Raw genomic sequence first — 24774 nt, forward strand, 5'->3', positions numbered from 1 at the left:
CCTCAGAGGAGGGGAAAAAAAAAAAAACCTGACTTGGTGATAATTCTGTAAGCTATGTTGCTCTTGTCAAATTATTCAACATCTGTCTTCATGTTCCCACAAAAATTAGCATAGGATAGTAGTTTCTGATGACACCTTTGGTGAAATATTTTGACTTCCACCAGTAAGTTGCAAACAACCTGTCTTAAGGATAATGTCAATTCCTACTCCTGCATATTAAATAATCCAGAGGTTTGCTGTGTTTTTGTAAGGGAGTGGAATCCCACTGACCTGCCCTGGCCGGGCGTCCGGCAGCTACGGGGAGAAGCGGCAGCCAGGATGGAGGAGCGGGTGTTTTCTGATGCTTTCCACACACGGGATGCCCTTCCTCCATCACCTGGCTCCTGTCTTTGCCCAGGAGTAGGCCTCTGGGGCCAGCCCACCCCCCTGGCCGGCCAGCAAACAGACTGCAGAATCCACCACGGAGCACAACAAACTGGGCCAGGAGATTGGGAGGCAGGGAGGGAAGAGGGGATCAGCTCCAAATGGACCATCTGGTCCAGCACGGGGCTGCCGTAGCATCTGTGTCCCAAAGAAGGAGCGAAACCACCTGGCCGGACTGAGAGCACCTCCCCAGCCCTGCTGCAGACAGCAGACCTCAGACCCCGGCAACAGGACCCTCAGATGGAAGCAGCCAATAGGCTCTGGACACTTGCCTCCTACCAGCCTCAACAGAGACCCACAGCCCAAGCTAGATAGATCCTGCCGGCTTTGCCCTCCTGCTCTTCAGCCCTCTCGATTCAGCTTCCATGTTAATCTACCCCTCCCTCAGCCACGCAGGGCTAGGCAGAGGGGAAGGGGCCGGGTTCCCTCCCCAGGACACACTGTTTTCTTTTGTGCCTTGACTAAAACCGGCCTCTCCTCACTGCCAAGGCAGCACTGGGCTTTCAGCCTCTTCTCTCTCCTCCTCCCTGAGGTCTCCTACAGCTGCCAGTCTAGGACTCTGTGACTCTCCCTAAAGCAGAGACCCTCAGAGTGTGCCCCACTACCCTGCTGGAAAACATCCTAGACAGACTTCTTGGGGAGAAAGAATTTCAAAAAGCATTTCCTCAACCTCCCCCCACGCCCCGCCACCCGCAACCATGGCCCTTCATTCCTGCAGCAAACATTTGCCAAGCTCCTGCTGTGTGCCCGGCACCATGTTGGATGCCAGGATACAATGATGGACACAAGTGGCCATCTCTCACCCCTACACTCTACTCTTTCTCACGCTGCTTCATCTGCTTTAGGCAGAGAGGGAAACCAGGGTGGGGGGGGTGGGCAGAAGAACTACGGTAGTACCATAGTTCCCCCTTCTGCTGTCTCTGGCCAAAGCTTCTAGCATCACAAAGAACTCAGCAGCCTCTTGCCATCCTCCTTCTCATACTAGATCTTAACCTCTTCCCCATCTATCCCAATAAAAATGCTTCACTCTACAATTTCCCTGAGGCCCCAGCCTGCCCTGGAGCCAACACCTCAAAGGGAAGATGCAAAGACTCTCACCCTAGAGCCTTGGGGTTGGCCCCAGTACACCCAGCGCGCCTTGGTTTGCTTTAAGTGGAGAGCAACAAAAAGTGAGATCCAGGCACATGAGGGAGGAGAAAATACAGAAAATGAGAGGCAGATAAGCCAATGGCTAAATCCTGGTCCCCTAGGACTCTGAAATCAGGGTCTACAGACACTGCTTCCATAGCCCCCACCCGACCCCAACCCTGCCCTTATTGCTGGGGTTTCCAGGCTAGGCTCAGAGGGGCTTCCCCAACATGGGCCCTGTGCAGCCCTGGAGAAGTCTGGAAAAGCTGGCGGGGACCAAGGAGAGGGATGACCAGGAGATAGTTCGCCAGATCTGCCCAAGGACACTTAGGGGGGAGGGGCAGAGTAGAGGACAGTAGGGAATAGTGAGGGTTCTCTGTCACCCTCAGAGCCCCTGGGGTGTGGTGAGGAGGTAAAGACCTCAGTGACATCCATCCTTAGGCCACCTCTTAAGGAGGCAGTGAAGCTACAAGAAAACCTTGGGGACAACGAAGAAAAAGAACCCCCCCCACACACACACCCCAGACCTCTGGTGTCTTCCTCTGCCCCCGGGGAGGCCTCTGGGGCTAGCTGAGTGGCCTCCTCCCCACAACCCAGCCTCTCTAGGTCCCTGCTACATTCTTCCTTCTTTTTTCCTCTTCTGGCCTATGTAAAGGGCCAGGCAGTAAGAGACACACAAACTAATTAAGAGCAGAGTTTGGCCAGATGCCTGGGCCGGCCTCCCCAGGGAATTATGCCCAAGCCAGCTAGCTGTGTAGAGCCAGGAGCATGTCACCTCCCAGACACCCCTCAGGACACCCCTGCCTCTCGCGAGGTACCAGGAGGCAACGCCAGCCACCCCCAGAAGGAAGCATTTAACATCTGCGCCCCAGGCTGGTGGCTGGGGGGACAATGTCTCTGCCTCCACACCAACAGAACAGGTCAAACTCTCCCCTGATCTGAAGATGAATAATTAGGCCCTGGACTCAGGATAGAGGGACGGGGAACCCTCCCACCCCACCTATACAATATTAAAAAGTGATCTGTGCAGACCATCCTGCAGTCAGAAGGCAGAGTAAGGGCCACTAGGCCCTGAGACTGTAAGGTCAGGGCACTGAAGCCTACTAGAACTCAGAAGGAGGGTCCCTGAGAGTGGTGAGCCCTGGGGTGATCCTGGACATTGATGCCTGCTCTCAGGACCTCTCCCCAGGAACACCCACGGGAGAGACAGGAGAAGGGGGTAACCAGCCAGAGTCCCCTTAGCGCCGGAAAGCCAGGCGTAGGGACGCAGGAGCAAAGCTGCGTGGCAGGAGGCAGAGTTTGAACACGTAGCCCGATGGGTGCGTGCCGTGTTTGCGTTTCCTGGGGACGGTGGCTGAATGCGTCCGTGTATGCGCTCAGGGAGAAAGAAGGTGGGGCTGGGGTTTTGTAGCTGGGAACCGGGGATGGGAAGAACTGGCTCAGGCTAGATCCGAAAACGGATGCCGGGGTTTTAGGTGCCCAATCCAGGGGATGCTGGCATCCGCTCTGGCAGTTAAGAAGCGAGTAAAAGAAGCGAAGCCGCAGCGAGAGCGGGGAAGGCGAGCCCGCCGCCCCGCCGCCGTGCTGGCAGCCAGCTCACCCGCAAGCCGCGCGCAACTCCGGATCGTGCATCGCTCGGCTTGTACTCCGGAGGCCGAGCCAGGGTAGGACTAGGTTTCTGTGCAAGTCGCTGCCCCAGGCTCGGGTTTGGGGTCAGTCGGGATCTCCCGAGCCCACTGGGTGCTCTCAACGGTTTCGAGTCACTCCGGCCCCCGGCAAGGTTTGAGGAAGTGTGTGCCTCCCCCTGGCATCCCCGGCTTCACGCCAGACCCTACGACCCGTCTCCGTGCTCTGAAACGGCGAGCTCGATCTCCTCGCGCCCTGAAAAGGGCGGGGACCCGGGCATCCACTCCAGAGTCCGAGCCGGGGTCCCCACCAAACCCCGGCAGCGCGCACTTTGCGCCTCTTGCAAAGTTTCCGCGCGGTGCTAAGCCAGCGTGGAGCGGGACGCGGGATCTTACCGTAGACTCCTTGTCCCCGGCAGTGGAAGGGGATCAGCGCCAGAAGTAGAAGGCAGGTCACCTCCATCTTCACGGCCGGTGCTTCATCCCCGCGAGGCGGCGCAGCCCGAGAGGTGGCGGGGGGCGCATCCGCCGGGGCCCCGCGAAGCCCCCTGCGTCCCCCCTTTCCCCGAGAGGCGACAGAGGGGGCGGCGACGGAGACCGGGAGACTGGGGAGGCGGCGGTGGCTGCGGCGGCGACCCGGGTTTCTCCTCCGGCGGGGCCGCTGCCCGCGTGGGGACGCAGGGGGCGCTGGCCCGGCCCCGGGTGCCTTGGCGCGCCCGGCGCAGCAGCCAGCGCCCCGGCCCGAGGAGCCCGGCCGCCGATCTGCCCCGGGTCCCCAGGGCTGTCTGCTCCGTGTGCTGGGCGCCAGGGACCCCTCTGCGGCGGCAGGGGCTCTTCGATCCAACAGGCCACCGACGACTGACAAACTTGTCTTTTTCCCCGCCCAGGGGACGCCCCTCCGCGGAGTGGGGGCTGGAAGGCCCGGGCTTCGCTCGGGTTAATCCGCTGTCTCCAGTCCTGCGGCGGGTCCTGGGGTCTCAGTAGCCCGACCCAAGGGGGCCGGATTGGGCGCCCTCCCAAAGGCGAAGGAGCCCCGGCCCCGGCCCTCCTGAGCGGGGGAGAAGCGCTGGCTGGGCTCGGCCAAGGGGCGAGATCCACGGGTCCCCAGGTCCGCGAAGTTACCCGAGCCACCGAGGAGCCCCGGGGAGGAATCGCGCCCCGGCGCCCCGCGGGAATCAGGAGAGCAATTCCAGCCAAGAGAGACCCGGGAAAGCGGGGAAAGGAGGAAAGTTTGAGTCGTTTGAAAAATATTCGCGCTCTCGGCGAGGCCGGGGCTGCGGCGCGGGCGCCGCTCGCCGCCTCCGCTCGTCGCGCTTCGCTCCCGCCGTCTGGCCGCGGCCGTGGCGCTCCCGGTCTCGATGCTCTCCGGAGAGTGGGGCTGCGCCGCGCCCCAAGTTGGTCGTCCCCGCCCCCGCCCGGCGGCCTCGGCCAGCGGGGGCCCCGAGCGGGCGGGGCCGGGCCGGGCTCCCGGGCGCGGCGGCCGCTGGGCTCGGGGCCGCGGGAGCGCTCCGCTCGCTCGGCAACTTGAGCTTCGCTGTGCTGCTTTTTCCCCCCTCGGAGCTTTTCATTCCGCGCTCCCCCGCCTCCCTCCGTCCCTCCCTCCCTTCCTCCTCCCTCCTCCTCGCGTCTCCTCGTTCGGTCTCTCGCTCTCCCACCCTTTGTCGCTCGCTCTCCTGTTTGATTCCCCTCCAGTTAAAAAAAGGAGCCAATTAAAGGCAGCCCAGCTCGCCCGGCCCAGCCTCTGTCCAATTTCCTCGCCTCCCCCAGGACCAATTAGAGAAAACAAAACAGGGCTGGGGGAAGCAGACTGCCTGCTTTCTCCTCTCCCTCTCTTTCTCTCTCTCTCTCTCTCTCTTTCTGCCCCTCCCCCTTCTTTCCCTCTCTCCGCCCCCCCACCCCCCGGCAGGAAAATGTCAGAAAGCAGAAATGGATCCATCTATCCCGAGGACAGTGGCGGAGGGACGTGGGTTTCGGCGCGGGCTCTGCAGCCGCGCGCTCGCACGCTCTCACGCTCGCTCTTCGCCCGCCCTTGCACACCCAGACTGGCTGCCGAGCCGGGTACACCGATTCCAGTACCCTCGCGGGGCAAGCACGGCCGTTCGCCCCGAGGACCGAAGCCTGCGGGGCACTGCACACTTTGTAAATGTTTTGCACTTTTGGTGGTTGGAACTACAGCGGAGGTCGGAGGGAAAGGCCAAGGGCCCGCGTCTTTTGGGGTCCTGCAGGCGCGCGAGCCGGCCGCCTGCTGTCGGTCTGCAGGGCTGTCTGCGCGGCCCCGGAGTCCCTCCGCCCCCGGCCGAGCCCCCGCCCCTTTCCAGGCAGCCTCGGCCTCTCCCTGCGTAGGGCGTGGGGGCCACCGCCAGAGCAGCTGGCTGAGCCGGGGGCGGAGAGCGCACGCTTAGAGCTCCAGCCCTTGCCTCGGCCCACAGGTTGCCAACAGGTTTGTCCGCAGGACCCCGCCACCGGAGCTCCCCGAGGCCACCCACATTCTCCCCGGCTTGCCCCTGTCTCTCCCCATCCTGCCTCTCCTTAGGACCTCAAGCGCCCCCAAGCGCCCCAGGGGCGCACTCTCTTCCGGCAGCCAAGCCCGGGGCCCCCTCCAGCTGCGGGCGTCAGACACTCCGGAACTCCGCTACCTCACCCCGCCCCCAAGAGCTCGGGTGGGGAGAGCGCTCCTCCCAAACGCCAGCAGGGAGGGGGCGTCGGCTGGGAAGCCGGGAGGGCTGCCTCCGCTGCGCCTCCGGTCGCGTCCCCCTACCCCGGTCCTGCTAATCTCACCTGCTCCACCTGTCGCCGTTATTTATCTCGGCTTGTGCGCAAGGACTGTATCAGGGCGGCCCGTGGGAGCGCGGACAACCGCAGCAGCTAACAAGCGGGGAGATTATTAACCCTCCTTCCCCGGCTCCCCGGAACTGTTCAGTATCTGGGCTGTGATGGTGGTTACCCGACTCTGCGTTTACCAAAACTCAAAGAACTTACACCAAAAAGATTTAATTTTTCAATATGGAAATTAAAACATGAATTTTAAAAAATAATAAAACCCACCCCTTCCCCAGGTCGTTTCCTGCTAGGTCCCCCCCTCCCCTGACCCTCAAGGGACTGCTCACCGGAGAACGTGACCGGGCAGCAGTGGGAGGTATTGGGAGAAATGCCAGGCCGCCACTGGGGGTGTGCCATCAGTTGGCACCTCCTCAGTTCCCTTTCGGTCCATCCTGGGAAGTCCGAAAACATCTGAAGAATCTTATTTTTCAGCCCCCCTCCAACTGATTGTTCCTTCTTCATCTCCCCCCACCCCCTTCTCTCTCTTTCGTTTCCTGTGGATCCAAGGCTGAATAAGAGGATCCAGTTTAGTGCTGAGCACCTGGCATATGCCAGCTGAAGATTTGCTAAATGAATGGATGAGTGATACCCATCATAAGGCCAGAGACCACAGACTTAGGATACCCTCCGTACAGCCATCCTTTCTACGCTCCACCCCAAACCAATACCCCAAAGAGAAAAATCCATTTCCTGCTCCACGGGAAGTCTGAAAAGGAAGTGGCATCGATGGAGGGTGTGATGATGAATATCTTTGTCATCTCCTTCCCCGTTGTTCAAAAATTCCTAGAAACCCTCACCGCCTCCAGGAAGCTCTCAGGGTGATTCCCCCGCTCTCCTTGGCTTCGCCCATTCTGAATTAAATGACCTTGTATCCATGTCATAGGAGACTGCCTTCCTATTTTCCAATTAGCTGGTCCAACCCCCAGACAGCAGTTGATTGCTCCTCTTTGGCCTTGGGATGTATTACTGAGGGGCAGGGAACCCCACTGACTCAGCTGACATGCATTTGAGTTTGCCCTCCCTGAACACACACTGGCCTGAAGGAGAGAGAAGACTCATGGTCAGGGAGAGACCAGGAGGAGGGGTGGGGGGTGGGGGAGCCAGGCTGGGATTGGACATTTGCTGTAGCTAATTCACTTGTGAATACTCTGCAGCTAATTGTATGCAGTGTAAATACCTTGACATCCTGTTTGCGTGTGCCTGTAGATTCAGCCATCTCCTCCCCCAAGCGTGCCTGGTCTGCTGCCTCTGACACGGCCCTCTGTCTGGCAACCCCGGAGAAGTGAAAAAGTACTAGACTTGAGAACCATCAGCCCGATGTTCCAGTCCTAACCTCTCTAGGCCTCAGTTTCCCCAGCTGTAAAGTGAGTAGGATCCCTATTTCACAGAGTGGTTGAGAAACAGGAGTGAATAAGAGCTGATACCATGGGCCAGGAGTTATTCTAAGCCCTACATGTCGGTAACTATTTAATCTTCATAACAACTATGTGAGATGGGGCTGTTATTCTCATAGAATAACATAGAACGATTTAGTGACTCACACAGCTAAGTGGCCAAACCGGGCTTTGACCTAGGTAGCTGGGCTCCATGACACTGCTCTTTCCCACTGCTCTATACTGAAAAGGGCTTAGGTGCCTAGTAAATGTTTTCACAAGAAATGTTTCCTATTCTCCTCACACACAGAGAACAATTCACTGGGCCCCAAATGGGCTGTTAAGGGGTGGGGATATGAGCTCTAGACCACTGGACCTGAGCCCAACTGAGGCTGGGCTGCCTGGAGGCTCCGTGGGTAGCACCTGATGTCAACTCCTGAGTTCCACCCAAGATACTCTAGGAAAACCCTATTCTTCTGCCCCGGAGAAACCCCAGTCCTTGGACTCCAAGAGATTTCAGGAACTAGCTGCTGATTGGGGGGGGGGGGGGGGGGGGGCGGTGTGTGACAGGCCAGGGAACCAGGAACCCCAGACTTTGGCCAAGCAGGGCAGCTGAGGGCTTTTATTGTGAGAGCTCCTTCCTAGAAAGCTCCCCCATCTCCTCCTGCCTTAGGCAAGTTAGAGCCTGGGAGAAGAGAGAAGGAGGAGAGAGAGGGAGAGGAAGTCTTTGTGGAAATGGTGTTGTCGCCTTTGCGAGGGAGATTGTCTCTGAAAATCATACAGTGGCAGGTATCGATTCAATCTCAGGGCAAGACACTTTCTGGTCAGGTGGGGTGAAGGCTGACTGGGAGGGGTGAAGAATGAGCAGAGTTATGACCTCGCAGGAAGACCAGTTTATTAATTCAGGCTCTAACAAATAGCCAATTAGTGGTTCCAGCTGCTAATTAGTAAGCAGTTAACTCCCGTTCTAAAACGTGCTTCTCAAGACTAGTGACAATGCAGTCCTGCAATGACACCCTTGGAGAGGAGGAGACTTCCGACACCCAGGTTCTGTAGCCCCTCCCCTCCCTCCTCATTGGCAGATCCTCTGCTCTGGGAGCCTGTCTGTTCACCATTCATTCACTTAACCAGTATCTCCGTCTCTGTGCCAGGCACTGCTCCAGGCACTGCAGATTCAATGTGAAGGAACAGACCAGAGCCTGCCCTCAGGGAGGTTATTTTCTGGTGAAGAGACAGGCAAAAGACTATATAAATAAGGAAAAGAAATCGTATTTACATAGTAAGGAAATACTACAGCTAGGAAGAGGAGGAGGCAGTGGGAGGGCCAAAATGTGAGAGAGGGTATCTGGACTAGATTCCGCTGACACTGGAGTCATGACCTTGAAGAAGAGGGGGGGGTCAACCTGTGCCAATATCTGGGGGAAGAGCTTTGCAGGTGTAAAGGCCCCGCAGTGGTGAAAGAGGATTTGGCTGCAGTTGAATAGGTGACCGGAGAGTAGTAGGAGCTGACATCACAGAGGTTAAGGGGACAGGTCTTTTGGGCCTTAGGGCCATTGCAGGAGATTGGGTGTTATTCCCAGGAGATGGGAGCTCTGGCAAGGTTTTGATCAGAAGAGGGAGAGGATCTGACTTGAATTTAGCAGGCTCACTCTGGCTCTGTGTAAGGGACTCACTAAAGGGGGCACCACAGTATCCCTCGCACCTGGCATAGTGCCAGGCACTTAGTGGGTGCTCAATAAATGCTTGTCATATGAATTGGCACATAAAACTTGATGGGGCTGGATTGTGAGACGGGGAAACATCACTTTTGAAAGTCCAATTTATATGGGTCCTCTTGTAAATTATTTTACAACCACCAAGGGTACCCTCACATTTGACCTTTCCAAGGAATTCCACACCCACTACCCTGCCTGTGAGGTAAGACATGTGGCCTCCATTTCACAGATATGAAGACTGAGCCAAAGAGACATTTGCTGACCGGCTTAACAATTAATTATTGAAAATCCCAGTCCTGGAATGGTGGGGGTGGGGACACAAAAGACATAGGAGTCCCTTCCCCTGTCTGGCCACCTTTCCACAAGCGTGTCATGCCTCACCGTGTGGCCTTCCATCTCTGGGCTCCAAATTCACATTTTCACAACAAGCAGATGTGCCCCGCCTCCCCTGAGATTGCTCCCAGCCCAAACTCCAAATGCTTGTGAGCTGTGTCAGCGGCCTGTTATCTGGATGCCAGTGCTTCTCAGGTGAGGGTCACCTAAGCTGTCCCAAGCTCCCTTTGTCCACACTAACATTGGAACAGGGGAGTTTTAACTTTTTGGATCTGATGTTCCAATGGATCAAAAGTAGTTTCGTTTTAACACCGGCTTGGAAAACTCATGGTCTTCCCACTCTGAGTGCGTGTAAGGAGCACTGATTTACCTGGTTCTACTTCCCCACTGGCTTGGTCTGGAAAGGGGGTGAACAGGCTGAAAAAGTTGGGTTCTCTTGACTGTTTATTAATTCAACAGATATTTCTTGAGCCAGGTGTTGTGCCTTCATCATATTGGGTATTCTGCTGGAGATATCAACAAATAAAGACACAGCCTTGCCCTCAGAGAGCTCCAGTCTGAGGGGGGAGACACAGCCCTGCCTTCAGGGAGCCCCAGTCTGAGGGGGAGACACAACCCTGCCTTCAGAGACCCCAGTCTGAAGACAGACACAGTCCTGTCTCAGGGAGTCCCAGTCTGCGGGGGAGACACAGTCTGAGGGGAGAGGCACAGCCCTGCCCTCAGGGAGTCCCAGTCTGAGGGAGGAGACACAGCCCTGCCTCAGGGAGCCCCAGTCTGAGAGAGGAGACTGCTACTATGGAGTTACAGATCCTGCTATAAAAACGGAGTCAGGGGGCACCTGGGTGGCTCAGACGGTTGAGCATCCGACTTCGGCTCAGGTCACGATCTTGTGGTTTGTGAGTTCGAGCCCTGCATCGGGCTCTGTGCTGACAGTTCAGAGCCTGGAACCTGCTTCAGATTCTGTTTCCCTTTCTCTCTGCCCCTCCCCCACTCGCATTCTGTCTCTCTCTCAAAAATAAATAAACATTAAAAAAAATTTCTTTAATGGAGTCAGGATATAGATCTAGGAGCAGATATGTTGTAACCGTGATAAAGTAATCGCTAAGGAGATAGGGAACAAGGAAGACATCTTGCTGGTTACACTGACTTCTTGGCTCTTACTGCAAGATTGTTCCCTGCTTTAAGCCTGGTTGCCTGCAGCCTTCCAAGTTTCAACCAAGCCCAGGGGAAGCAGCCTGGTGTTTTATTTGGGTATTTTCTCCTAATGCAAATGTCTCTCTGGGCTCCTGGGAACCAGGCCTGTTTGGAGGCAAGACTGTGAGGCTGGCATGTAGCCGTCAGCCCCCGTAGGGAAGAAAACCCACTCTCTCTGGGGGCCAGGCCCCAGCCCAGCAACAAACCCCATCCCCGCCTCAGTCCACTAGCCTCCCTAGGGACACATCTGGCCGAGGGGATTGCAGAACACCTGGAGATCAACTCTCCCAAGGTTCCACCTGGTCTCATGGGTGTCACCTCCGACCCCAGGCTCAAGGTGGCATCTGTGTCATGTCATGTGTTCTGTTTCTACCTGTGCCTTGAGCTCGAGGGCAGGGTGGATGCCCCGCTCCTATTAGGTAGCCCAGTGCAGGGCTGAGCACCCAGTAACCACTTGATGCCTGCTCATTAAAATGAGCTGATCTGGATTACACTAACTCAAACAAAAACAGGCTCTGGTCAAGACCTGAATTACCAGGATAAGGGAAACCCAAACTATCCAGACAATATGTAGATTAGGGACAAATATAAATAATAAATATATAAGAGGAACTATTTGTGTTATGTACAGGCTGAGGGGAAGCAGATTCTTAGGGAAGTAGGCAAGCAAGGGGCAGAAGTTTTTGGGAAATCCTGCGTAAACAAGGGGCAGGGGAAGTGACTTTCCACTTCTGCCTCATTCTGGGATGCTTTCTAGGAGGGGTGTGGGAGTGGGGGTCTGGTGGGTTTCCTGAAGACCCCGGGCTCTGCCAGGCTGAAGAGGGCTCTGTCCTCTGGCATCTGCTCCCAGGGCCCCAGCAGCCCCAAAGGAAAGCATCGAGTTTCGCTGAGCTGGTCTTTCTCACCTTCTCCAGGGCAGCTCTTCGGAAGGAAGCCGGATCAAATGTTCTCAAGCTTGAAAAGTCAGGCTAGGGTGTGTGGGGAAAGGAGGAAAGGGCAGGACGGGGAGTGAAGCTGAAATCAGGGGAGGGAACAGGGCCAGGGCTGGGCCCAGGTACCAGGCAGGTGTTTCTTCTTCCTTCCTTCCTGGTTAACCTCCCCCAGCAAATTCTCGTTCCTTTTGTCATCACCTCTTTTTGACCCATGTAAAGGGGTGAGAGGCAGGAAATCTGGAGTGGAATAATCATAGACACATACACACACACCCACGCACGCACAGGGACAGGACCGCCGCGTGCCATAAACTCCAGGGGGCGCCATTTACACAGAATACAACACGAATGGCGCCCACCTCCCACCCCAGTGTACGAAGTGGTGGCCCCGCTTCAGCTCCCTCTGCTCGGAGCCAACCCCAGGACGAGCTGGTGTCAACCCATCCTGTGCCTCATTTCCCCCGCCCTTTCACTTCCAACCCACCCTCCGCCCCCTCCCCTCCGGGTCACGCCAGACCTAATCGCCCCACCCCCGCAGGACGCAGTCAGGGAAAAAGGGGTCCCGGCCTCCCCGCAGGCTCGCAGGCTCGCCATTCCGCACACAGTGGGAGCCCCAGAGACTTGCTGCCTTTTTGATGAATTCGGCTCATTATCTGGCTCTCCCTGCTCTCCTCAGGGATCGTCCAAGTCCACTAGCCCGGGCCTTCAGGAGCCACATCTGGCCCCCGCAATGGGAGTGGGTACCCAAGGGACCCTCCCGCTCAGCCCTGTGAGGCCAGTGTACCCCCACGTCTCTCCATTTCCATTTCGGTCGGCTAACCCAGGACTTACAGCCATCAAAGGAGGCAGGGAGCTTTATCATCTTCGTTTTAGAGATAGGGGAACTGAGGAACAGAGAGGTTCAGTCACTCTCCCAAGGTTACACAGCTAATAAGTGGCAAAACTGATTATCAAAGCAGATAATCTGGCTCCAGAGGCTATAGGGTCCACACTCTTTTCACCGTTACTTGGTGCTGCCTCTGACATAGAAGAGGGCCTAAGGCTAACACCCTACAGCTGCGCTGGCTGACACATAGCCACTAGCTAATTCAGTCACAGTAGCCACTTTTCAAGTGCTTAATAGTTGCACATGACCAGTGGCCACCCTATTGGACAATAGGGAGAGAGACTGTTTCTACCATTATAGGGGTTTAATTGACAGCGGTATTCAGGAGTCCTTAATTTTAACCCCAGCTCCACTGCTTACTAGCTGAGCAACTGTGAGCAAGTCACTTAACTTCTCTGGGTCTATTTCCTTGTGGGTAAAAGGGTGGCAAGAATAGTTCTGACTTCACGGAGCTATTAGGGGGATTAAGTGAGAAAATGCATCCTAAGTGCTCAGTACAGTGCCTGGCACAAAATAAATTGTTCTAAAAATTCTTAGTTTCCTTATTAGGAATCTTAGTCCAGCCCTGCATGTAACTAAGTAGGTGACTAAGACCACAGAAACTAAGGAACTGGCTCAAAGCCACACAGCACATTAAATGGCAAAAGCCAGGAGCTCCTAATTCTTTTACGAGGCCTAATGGTACCACTACAGTTGATAAAGAACTTTCACGTTTGACCCTCCCCAAATTGCTGGGAGGCAGTTAAATGGGGTTTCATCAACCCTTCCATTTTACAGATTAAGAAAGTAAGGCACAGAGAAGGTGAAGTGATTTCTTCAGGGTCATGATGCTGGTTAATAGCAGGGTAGGGACTTGTGAGTACCATTCAGTGTCCTTTCTCCTGGTCCATTCTCCATTGTCTATGCAAATTAACAGGTGTGTGTTTGTGTGGGAGTATTTGTGTATGTGTGTTCTTCATTCGTTCACTGTGCAGAGTTCAGGGACCTGTTGTCCATGATAGATAGAATATAAATTATATAAATAATATTAATATGGTCTCAATTATGTAAAAAGCTGTATACAGAAGAAAGATGAGCAGGATAGATAATGCCATTTTAATGATTATCGTGGGCGGTGGGATTATGGGTGATTTGCATTTCTGTCTTCATATGTTTCTATTTTTCCCCAATTTCCGACAAGCAGTATGTATTATTTTTATAATCAGAAATAAACAAACGTGATTTTCAAATACATTTTTTTTTATTAAATTCCTCCAGTGTTTCCCCTGTGGCCTCCTTGGCCCTCCAAACACCCAGGAGGCCTGCCCTGAGGTTTGGCTTTGCCTGGCCAGGCCTGTCAGCAGACAGGAGGCCTGTGTGTGCCCTTCATCCAAAAGCCCTCAGGTCCCTTTGCACTGGAGTGGGTTTGAATTTACTCAGCAACATCCACATGCAATAAATGTCATACTGTTTTATTTTTTCAAGTCAAATAAATTCTGATCCCAAGTCTCCAATTGCCAGAGTTCTGAGAAATCAGCCTTAGTTATGTTTGGGGGGGGGGGGGGGGTAGTCTCAGGTCATAGAAGAATCTGGGACCCAGGAAAAGAGGCCTGAGGCCTTGTCATTGCCGTGGTAATTGACTCCTGTCACCTTGGCTCCTGAACCCCCAGCCACACCTCAGTTGGGCTCAGCTGCCCCAGACAGGCTCTGGGGTCTCCGTGGCATCCCTCTCAATGACCACAAGTAGGCCCTGGACACCGTCCAGGCCTCTGTGCTTAGCATCCAGCCTTCACAAATATCCCCATCTGGCACCTCTGGCCAGAGGGACACAAGGCCCCAGACAAAGGCCCCAAATCTCTGTCCTCCCCCTGGCTGGAGAAGCCCATCTCCCTTCTCTCTCCTAGTCAAACCACCTTTCCTCATCCCTCTCCAGTCCTCTCTCTCTCTTCACCCCCTCTCAGGAGACCTCCACCTCCCAAACCTAACTGGGGGAAGAGGGTGGTCCCCTGCTGCTTTGACGACAAAACCCAAAGCTCTTTGAGGCAAATAAATAAATAAATAAAGCCCAGAAAGAAGACACTGACCTTGGTTCTTTTCTTGGGATGGAGGAGGGGAGATGTCTGTCATCCAAGTGATGTGGGAAAAACACCCAGTAACATCTCAGTATAGATCCTGGTTATACAACTCATGCCTTGAGTGATGGCTTCTCAGACCTCTCCTCATGAGGTCAGACAGAGGCAGTCGAGCATTTCCTTGCCAGGGATGTGGAATGGAGTCACGAAAATTCCACCTCCCCCTTCCTAGGACCCAGGCTGGGGAAGGGAGTTCCTAAGGGGAAGCCCAGGAATTGGAGTCAGAGCGTCTAAAGTGTTAGACCCAAAATAGGTGCTCAGTAAATAATTCTCTTGTGCATGAATCTAATCTCGGCACAGTCCTTCAGGCCTCTGAGCCTCACCAGCTTTATCTGTACAATGGGCCTCCATTCATTCAACAACTATGTCATGATTACCAAACACTGTTCAGGCACAGAGGATGGACCAGGGAACATGACGAAGTCCCTCCAAGACCAACGAGAAAACTGTTGTATCATATTGGGTCTAGTAGGTGCTGTGGGTGCTCATCCCACATCGTCTCACGCTAACTGCGGTGCCCTCTGGCTGATTCTAACGGCCACCACCCGATGAGGGGGTGCCGTTGCTCAAGGTCTACTTTGCCTACCCACATAACAGCTAGAAGGGCCAGGGACTCCCAGAGCTGGTGCAATCAATACCCCGGTTCCCTCACCCCTCAGGCAGGATTTCTCCAAGGTGTGTGTCCCACGTTAGCTCCCAGAGTACCTAGCAGGATTGGGCTCCAGTTCCCACAGTAACTGGATTCAAAAATGCCCCTTATTGGCTTCCTTCCCTTCCCTGTATCACTTCACCATTCTCCCATGGATGTTTCCTGGAGTCACCAATAACTACTTGTCCTCAACTACTTGTCTTGGGTCTGCTCTGGGGAAATCCAATCCAAGACATCGGATTAGAGTTGGTGCTATGAAAACAAAATTTAAAGGGATAAGGAGGTAGGGAACAAGGGATGGCATCATTTTAGACAGGGTAGTTGGGGAAGGTCCCTCTAAGGGGATGTGCAGTTCAGTCAAGGACCGGAGTGAAGGGAGGGAGGGAGGGAGACCAGTAGATATCTGGCCTCAAGGGTGAAGGGTGTTCCAGGCAGAGGGAACAGTAAGTGCGAAGGCCCTGAGTTGGAAACACCTGAGCGGCAGCATAGCGATAACACCTGCCCAAGCAGCTTGAGGAGAAGGATTCCTTGAGATAGTCTATGTGAACTGGAAAGCCCTGGACACATATGAGCTCTTAGGGCTTTTTAAATCCCCTCTCTAGCACTCGCAAGTTCTCTTCGGGGAATGGCTCTGCTTCCAGCCCTGCTTGAGCTGCTGTGCTCTGCACCTCCCCCCCCCCCCCCACTCTGTGCTCACCCAGCCTCTCTGGCCTGGAGCAGGGTTTGGTTTTTCCAATAACTCATTAGTACAGCTTTTGTCATGATTGAAGAAACCAAAGACCCAACAAGAAAACTGAATTCAGCGGCATTACAGTTTATTTATGAGAGAATGCAAAGCAGTCTCAGCTGCAGGGAAGCCTGGGGGAGGCAGGAAGACCCTCTGGGCGGGGACCGAGACCCCTTGGATCTTCCTGGTGCTGGCCACCAGGCAGGTGCCCCTGCCTGAGACACAGACACAACCTCTTCTCTACTCCTACCTCCCCCTGCCAAAGCCAGCCATGAGTCACCACCGCTGTAGCCGCCTGATTTAATTTCACCCACTCAACTGGTTCTTCAGCCATTCATTTATCTCTGTATTCACTGATTTGTCCATTCATTCAAACATGTATTGACGGCCTACTATGTGCTGGGCACTAGCTGATGTCAACATTTATGGAGCAAGGACATGAATCAGCAATTGTATACTGAAACCAGTTTATACGAGCTCATAGAGCTGATGGTATACAGCTCTTCCCCAAACACACCTGCAGTGGTGTTACGTTGGTAGCTTTATTTTTTTATTTTTTATTTTTATTAAATTTTTTTTTTCAACGTTTATTTATTTTTGGGACAGAGAGAGACAGAGCATGAACGGGGGAGGGGCAGAGAGAGAGGGAGACACAGAATCGGAAACAGGCTCCAGGCTCTGAGCCATCAGCCCAGAGCCCGACGCGGGGCTCAAACTCACGGACCGTGAGATCGTGACCTGGCTGAAGTCGGACGCTTAACCGACTGCGCCACCCAGGCGCCCCACGTTGGTAGCTTTAATGTGGTGGCAGTATTTATACCATGGAAATTGGCAAGTAGACCAAATCAGGGCTTCCCCCGCTCCCAAGATACCTGGTTATTAAACATTACCTTTGCCAATATACCACTGTATCAGGCCTTGGTGTCTCGGGCCACACCAAGTACTTATGGTCTGGACCCCAAGTACTTATGGTCTAAACCAGAGAAGGACATTGACCACGTTTTTAGTGTAACTTTGGCCCACCTGGATTTGTTGGCCTCAGAGCCACACAAAACCACTATACAGTCATCTTTGCAACCAAGGAGTAGCAAGGAGAGAGAATTTAATTCTATCACATGACAAATGAGGTGCATTTGAGCTGAGCCTTTAGGGCTGGGTGAGATGTCAGCCTGAACAGAGGGTATTCTGGGTAATGGAAGCAGTTTGAGCAAAGGTCTAGAGGAAGACCCAGGCAGAGTATGTTCATTCCACCCAGATAAAAATGCCACGGGGTGTCCGGGTGGCTCAGTCGGTTAGGCATCCGACCTAGGGTCAGGTCATGATCTCGCGGTTTGTGAGTTCGAGCCCGGCATCAGGCTCTGTGCTGACGGCTCAGAGCCTGAAGCCTGCTTTGGTTTCTGTGTCTCCCTCTCTCTCTGCCCCTCCCCTGCTTACAGTCTGTCTCTGTCTCTGTCTCTCTCTCTCAAAAATAAATAAACATTAAAAAAAAACTTTTTTTTAATGCCACAGGAGGGGGGCTGCTCCCACCTATTACCTTCCTAATTACATAGCAAAAGTGCACTGCTTTCTAGCGCAAAAAAAAATTGATATTGTAAGAGCTGGATTGTCAGGGAGAGACTGCTGGTTGAACACTGGGTGCTAAGTGCTAAGGATGCGTCTCCTCCCTTCCCCTCCTCCTAACCTCCTCCTCATCACCATTCCTTCTCAAGAAAAGGCCTAACCTACAAGGAAAATGTCTACAGTGTGTGAAAGGGACAGGCAAGAGGCCAGCATCAGCCTACCCTCAACACCACCGACATTGTTACCACCAGTGTAAGCCACGGCGTATTAGCCACCGGGCTGGCCTCACCATCACCACTGGCCCCTCATTTTTCCACGTGTGCCTCATCGGCACCGTTTAGCAGCTCACACAGACATGTGTGCACATGTTTGGCTTACGGATATCAGGACAGACACCCAGACAAATCCAAATCCAAATCCAATTATCTCTACTGCATGTGAGAGGTGGCTTCTCAAAGATTTCATATTTGCCACCCCTTCGCTCTGGGAGATGTTTGAGGCTTCCCTAAGTGTGCACGCCTTGTGTGCAGACGTGTACACACGTGTGCAGAGGTAAGCATGCATCTAGTACGCAGCACCACTGAATGCCGGACCGTCAGACGTGAGCTGCGCCAGGCATAAGGGAGGCCACAGTCCATTAGCCTCAATGATTCCTCCTGAACCTGGTGAGCCAGTGGCGGCCCACGTCTGGCCCACATCCTCCCAGGACCCTGCTGGCCTCACCCCACTTGTTTCACAAGGAACCGAGAGCGTCCCACCGGTTGAAGGCAGCCTCCCACTCACCTCCCCTGGTCTGTCACCAGCCACCTCCAGGGAGGGGAGAGAGAGGGACACTGCACTGCATTTTGTGGAACGCTTCTCAGCCCTCAAAATACAGACCTGCGTGCTCTCATTTAATGCCAGGGAGCCCTGCCAGGTGGGGTCAGTGTCTCCAGGCTGCAGATGAGGAAACTGAGGCTCTGCGTGACTCACCCAAAGGGAAGCTAGAACCAGAACCGAGGTGCTCTGATCCAGACATTTATTACGCAGTTATGTATTAAGTCCTAGAAGCTGTGCTAAACCCCAGAGATTCAAGCCTGAGCACCAACAGCAATAATAATAATGGCTGATGATAATAAAGACTAAACTTTATGGAGTACATGTACAACATTATCTCGACCTTCACCACAGCCCTCTAAGAGGTACTACATTTTTCTGCACCGTTCAGCAGAGGGTACTCAGCATCCCTCCTGTGCTGACGGAGTTCATTGTGAGCTCAGGGTCTCTCCAGGTCGGTCCAGGATTTCGGCTCTTCCAGAACGACCGAGGCAGAGGTTCTTGGGTGGGGCGCAGGAATATGCTAGGAACATACTATTTTAAAACACTCCATGGGGTGCCTGGTGACTCAGTCAGTTAACTGTCCGACTTCGGCTCGTGGTTTGTGGGTTCAAGCCCCGCGTCGGGCTCTGTGCTGACAGCTCAGAGCCTGGAGCCTGCTTCAGATTCTGTGTCTCTCTCTCTCTCTCTGCCCCTTCCCGGCTTGTGCTCTGTCTCTCTTTGTCTCTCAAAAATAAATAAAGTTTAAAAAAATTGTTTTAAATGTTCCAGAGGTGAGCAGTGTGTGCATTAAAGCACAGGCACCAGGGGGTCCTGAGGGCATGCAATGGGCTGAGGGTCTTTGAGGACAGCTTTATCAGTGTTCCTATGGGCCTCAGCAATCAGCCCACGCTTTTGTCCTTTCCATGCCCACCCCACCCACCCAGCCGCTGTGAGCTCATCTGCCCCGGGGCTCTGATCAGCATCCACACTCTGACCTGCAGACAGCAAGGTGTGAGGGGGGGGGGGGGAGGGGGGGGATGGCCCTTAGAATCAGATGGCTGCTCCTTACCTATGTGACCTTGGGCAAGCTACCTCACTTCCCTAAGCCCTCTAAATCAAGGCCACTAATAGTAATAATAACAGCAAATTCTTCCAGGGTGCTTACTTGTGAGAGGCACTATTCTCAACACCTTACACATATTAATTCATTTAATCATGTGTATTAATTCATTTAATCTTTACACATCCCTGTAAAGTTGACTCTTGGCACAGAGCCCAGCGTGCTGTAGGCACCTAGTCATTGTTAGCTGTTATTAGGTGCATCGTCAGCCCTGGGCTCCCCGAGGCTCCCTGAGGCTGCCCACCTTTCTGCTTAAAATTTAAAAACCCATTCTTCCTCCTGTGTTCATCTCAGTGAACGGTTCACCATTTCCCCCGTTAGCCTGGCAGGCACCTGGGACTGAACCTGAGCTCTAACTTTCCCTTTAGAATCCACATCCAAACTGCAGATTCTACCTCATCCGTGTCTGTCATATCCAGCCCCTCTGTCCATTTCCCCTCCCGACCACTGCGGCTTCTTTCGTGTGACTCTGCTCATTTCTCACCTGGATTATGCTAAGGCCTCCTCAAGCTCCCTGCTTCCAGCCCACACACCCCACAAGCCATCTTGCTGCTCTGCCAGAGATTTCCAAATCACAAATCCACTGCAAATCCCTTCGTTGCCCTCTGTAGCCTCCAGGATCAAGTTCAGACTCTTCAGCTTAGCACAAGGCACTCTGAGGAATCTGGACTCTGCCTTCCTTGCCTCTGTTCCCTGCCACACACTGAAATATGGCTACGGCAGTCATGCCAGTTATTCCTCTGGGCCTTTGCACATGCAGTTCCCAGTCTGGAGTGCCCTGCCCATCCCCCTTTGTCTAACCTGTTCCCCACATCCCTCAAGACTCAGCTCAGGTTATGCCTTTTCCCAGAAGTCTTCCTGGATCTCCACTAGTTGCTTCTCCTTGCTCCCAGAGTAATACCCTCAACACACTGAGATTATCGTGACATTAATCTGTGTGTTCTCCCACCGAACGCAGATGTTGCCTGGAGGCAGATGGTTAAGAGTACAGTCAGTGCAGTCAGACCGTTACCTAACCCTGGCCAAGTTGCCTAACCTCTCTGAGTCTGTTTCCCTGTCTCCAATATGAAGCTATAGTACTTACCATATAAAGTAGTTGTAAGTATTGAGGTATAGCAGGAAAAGTTCTTAGCACAGTGGCTGGCACAATCCAAGTGCTCAAAAAATGTTAGCTATTAAGTTAGATGCCTGGTGCAAGGCATCCTGGGAAAGTGAGCTCTACTGCCTTCTACTCAGGGGAAAAGTGGGTAAGGAAGTCCCAGATAAAGGAAGAAAGTTTAAAAGATATAGGCAGACAAGAAGAATGGCAGAGGTCCACTATGATCCCTGTTTTGGCTGCCCAACATCAACATACACCTTTCTTCCATTATTTTTTTTTTTTAATTAAAAAAAATGTTTATTTATTTCGAGAGAGAGAGAGCTCGAGCAGGGGAGGGGCAGAGAGAGAGGGAGAGAGAGAATCCCAAGCAGGGTCCACACTATCAGTGCAGAGCCTGACACGAGGCTCGATCCCATGACCCCTGAGATCATAACCTGAGTCGAAATCAAGAGTTGGACGCTTAACCAAATGCCATGCAGGCCCTCCCCTTTCTTCCATTCTTAAACTTACCCACCATGAGCAGTCTCCATCATAACCTGCTTCTGCCTAATGGAATGTAATTAATTCCTCACAAATGAAAACTTAACCCTTCTCCCCAAAGGGGGACAACCCAAATTTACATCAGTCATTCAACCCGGATAACTGGGATGTCCATTCTGTGGAGAATAAGCTTAGGAATTCCCTGAGCCTGCACCAAAGGGTTAACAAGGCATAAAGAATTAGCGACAGGATGAACACACCCAAGATTAGGTAAAGAGGGCAAAGGCCCCCAGTAGAGGACAAAGATACAAGAATAGAAAAGCCTCAGGATGAAAGCATCAAAAATGAGGTAAACAAGATTAGGTGTTCAGGGCGAAACTCCCCCCAGCTTAGTACAATAGCAGAAAGCTACTTTCACATGAAAGAAGGACCAAAATAGGTAAACAGGACTTTAGGCCACAACAGGGCAAAGAGTGGAGCTAATTAGCAAAAGAAAGGTACCTAATTAGCAAAAGAAAGGTGCCTTGTTGACCTTGAAGTGCATGCTCTGTCTTTCTTGTCCCCTAGGCAGTTTAGGTAAACAGAGATGGCCCTCATGTCTGCTGTAAACAACCTTCCACCCAGCACCAGAATTTTGTTTTATATTAACCTAAACCCCTAAGACCACATATCTTCAAAACCCCCTTTCCCCCACGCCCATGAGTTAGTGTTCACAGTTTCATTGTCTCTTTGTGTATGCCCATCACTCTTGTAAGCCTTCTGATCCTAACAAAAACAGAGCAAGGACCCTTACTTGGGGCTCTTGTCTCCTCCTGGACATTAGCCTCTCTAGCATGTTAATCCTGTGTCCCACTCTCTCACTGGACAAGACAGAACTCCAGACCCAGAGTCTACGACACATTCTTTTTCTAATTCCATCATGATCCAATCTTGATATTCTATAACCTATCCAACAAATTGCAAATAGAACCATCAAAAATGTCACTATATAAAAATAATAGGATATCAGGATGGGAGAAAGAAGGAAATTTTGTCAAAATAAAATAGATCAATATATCCATCTCAAAACAAGGAGTACAATATGGGTGAATACTATAGTTCTCACTTCTGCATTTAATCACAAGACCATAGCTCATATTTGTCATTTTATCCCATCTCCAATTTGCCTTTCACAAGTATGTCAGCTACTCAGAGTTCTTCATTTGGTGGGGGGGCAATCTTAACCTTCTGTCTGGAGAAGGCTGAGACTTGGATGGTATTGCCTGTTTGGGTTGCTATGGTCTTCCATTAACGTTTACCACTTGACCTAGAAGTACTAGGAAATGCCCCAAACACCTCCCTGTCCCACTGGTTCCCAGTGATAATTAGAGTTGCCCCAACCAGCGTTATAATCCCTTTTATGCACGAGAAACAAAAGGGCCTGGTAACAACTCAACTTCCAGTTTAGTGGAACCATTTTTTTCTCCTCGTAGAAGCATTTCTACCTTGGATATTCTGACTTCTAAACCAGTAAAGTCTGGAATCATGTGGTTGGAAGCAAAAAACTTGCAAATGGATCTTTAGGTAGAAAAGTGGGAGGGGTCTGGGCTGGAGATGTGAATTTGGGTTTCATCATTACAACGAAACCAAGATCATGAATGGGGTGCCCCAGAGAGCGTGAAGATGAAGACAAGAAAGGAGCTAAAAACAGGTCCCTGGGGCACATTGCCTTGCAAGAGGCCAGCAGGGGAGACAGAGCACTGGGGAGCCCACACGGTTGGGTGGTCTTTCTACTGGAGTCCAGCCCTCTCTTTAATGACCTTTCCAACCTCTAGGCCATAACATCCCATCTAGGAGTAGGCATGTCAAGACTTCACTTTTTTTGGATAGAGCTCACATCCCTTCAGCCATGCTATAGACCCAGCGTTACAACACAGTAGTGTCTTCCCAGCATTTCTCAGAAATTCTCTCTCTTGAATTCAAAATCTGAAGAAAAGTCAAGAAAACTGAAAAATGGAAAAAAAGTGTTATAATTCCCCTGCAGGAACTAAAGCTTCATAATCAGCATAGAGATGTTGCCGGTTTGTAAGGATCAACTGATGTCAAGCTGAAAACAAGAGCTGGAAACAGTCCTTCACCATGGAGTTGAAGGTTAATGTCAACATCTCTGGGAACTGGGACAAGAGCTCATAGGTGAGAAGCAATCAGACTTGCTCATAGCTATTGCCATTATATCAAGATGTGATTGTGGCCCTGTGTGCTACCAATGGTGAGACATTGTTACAAGTAAAATAAATGTTAAGAAGTTTATATGCATGGTATACTTCATATAAATCCTATTATCAGTACTCTAAGAAATAAATTTTGGAAGCAAAATAAGCCCTTAAACTGTCAATTTTGATATGTGAAGTGCTGTTAACCTTGCTAGGATATGAATGTTACCGTCTTTAAGTACTTACCAGGGATGGTCACTGGCATTTGCCTGTGCTTAGCTACTCACTGTGGAAGAAATGTAGAGAAGGAAATAGGAATGTTGTGGAATTCTCAGACATGAAATTAGAAACTGATCTAAAATCTGAATGAGCAAAAGCAATATCAATTTCAATGGCAAAAAAAAAAAAAAAAAAAATCAGGGCAGGCACACAAAGATTTTCATTGTTTAAAAAAAAAAGAGAGAGCACATATGAAGCACCGTGTGCCCTAACACCCAAACTGAAAATACTTTGAACATTTGCTTGATGGTTCAAATAATGTCAACAAAAACGATTTTTTTTTTCTGTATCTGGAATATTTGTTGTAAAACAAAGATCAAGACTGTCAGATCAAATAATGTGTTGTGTGTTTTAAAAATATCATTTTAGGCACCTGCGTGGCTCAGTCGGCTAAGCATCTGACTTTGGCTCAGGTCATGATCTCATGGTTCATGAGTTGGAGCCATGTGTCAGGCTCTGTGCTGACAGCTCAGAGCCTGGAGCCTGCTTCGGATTCTGTATCTCCCTCTCTTTCTACCCCTCCCCCGCGCTTTCTCTCTTTCTCTCTCTCTCTCAAAAGTAAATAAATATGAAAATGATATAGGTGATATATATTTATCATCATATATATGATGATATATGTATAATTTTAATGATATATATATATATATATATATATATATATATATAATTTTAATGAGGTTGGGTGGCTCATTCAGTTTAGCATCTGACTTGATCTCTGCTCAGCTCATGATCTCACAGTTCAAGAGTTCAAGCCCCACATCAGGCTCTGCACTGACAGTGTGGAGTCTGCTTGGGATTTTGTTTCTCCTTCTCTCTACCCCACCCCCACTTGTGCTCACTCTCTCTCTCTCTCTCTCTTTCAAAATAAATACATAAACTTAAAAAAAATAATAAAAATGTTTTAAGAATGAACATTTAAAAAAATGTTTATTTATTTATTTTGAGAGAGACTGAAAGAGAGGACAGGCTAGGGGCAGAGAGAGAGGGAGAGAGAGAATCCCAAACGGGCTCCTCACTGTCATTGCAGAGCCAGACTCCGGGCTCTGTCTCACAAACTGTGAGATCATGACCTGAGCCGAAACCAAGAGTCAGACACTTAACCAACTGAGCCACCCAGCCGCCCCAAGAATGAAAATTTTTAAATGTTAAATATTTCTGTTATCTTTCAATTTTTAATGATTTTTATTTATCATTAATTTTGTGTTGATATTTACATCTTCTTCATTCAATGTTTTCTCTTATCAAGTGTCAATTTCAGGTAGGGAGCAATTTTACATGTTATTGAAATATATAATCTTGTCAAAATATATTGGTTCATAGCAATAAT

General features: G+C 51.6%; 1 protein-coding gene across 4 annotated transcripts in view; it reads right to left on the reverse strand.

The window, feature by feature from the left end:
• The window catches only part of MDGA1 (MAM domain containing glycosylphosphatidylinositol anchor 1), a 61742-nt gene extending 57144 nt beyond the window's left edge, over positions 1–4598 (reverse strand). Inside the window, exon 1 of one of the 4 annotated variants that reach the window (XM_045498051.1) lies at positions 3573–4598. In XM_045498051.1, coding sequence (XP_045354007.1) covers positions 3573–3639 — 67 coding nt within the window. In that variant the 5' untranslated portion in view covers positions 3640–4598. The remainder of the gene's footprint in view (positions 1–3572) is intronic. The other 3 variants (XM_045498052.1, XM_045498053.1, XM_045498054.1) reach the window with 3 other exon arrangements.
• Positions 4599–24774: the final 20176 nt, after the last annotated feature.

The sequence above is a fragment of the Leopardus geoffroyi genome, chromosome B2, assembly GCF_018350155.1.
Source record: "Leopardus geoffroyi isolate Oge1 chromosome B2, O.geoffroyi_Oge1_pat1.0, whole genome shotgun sequence".
Lineage (NCBI taxonomy): Eukaryota > Metazoa > Chordata > Mammalia > Carnivora > Felidae > Leopardus > Leopardus geoffroyi.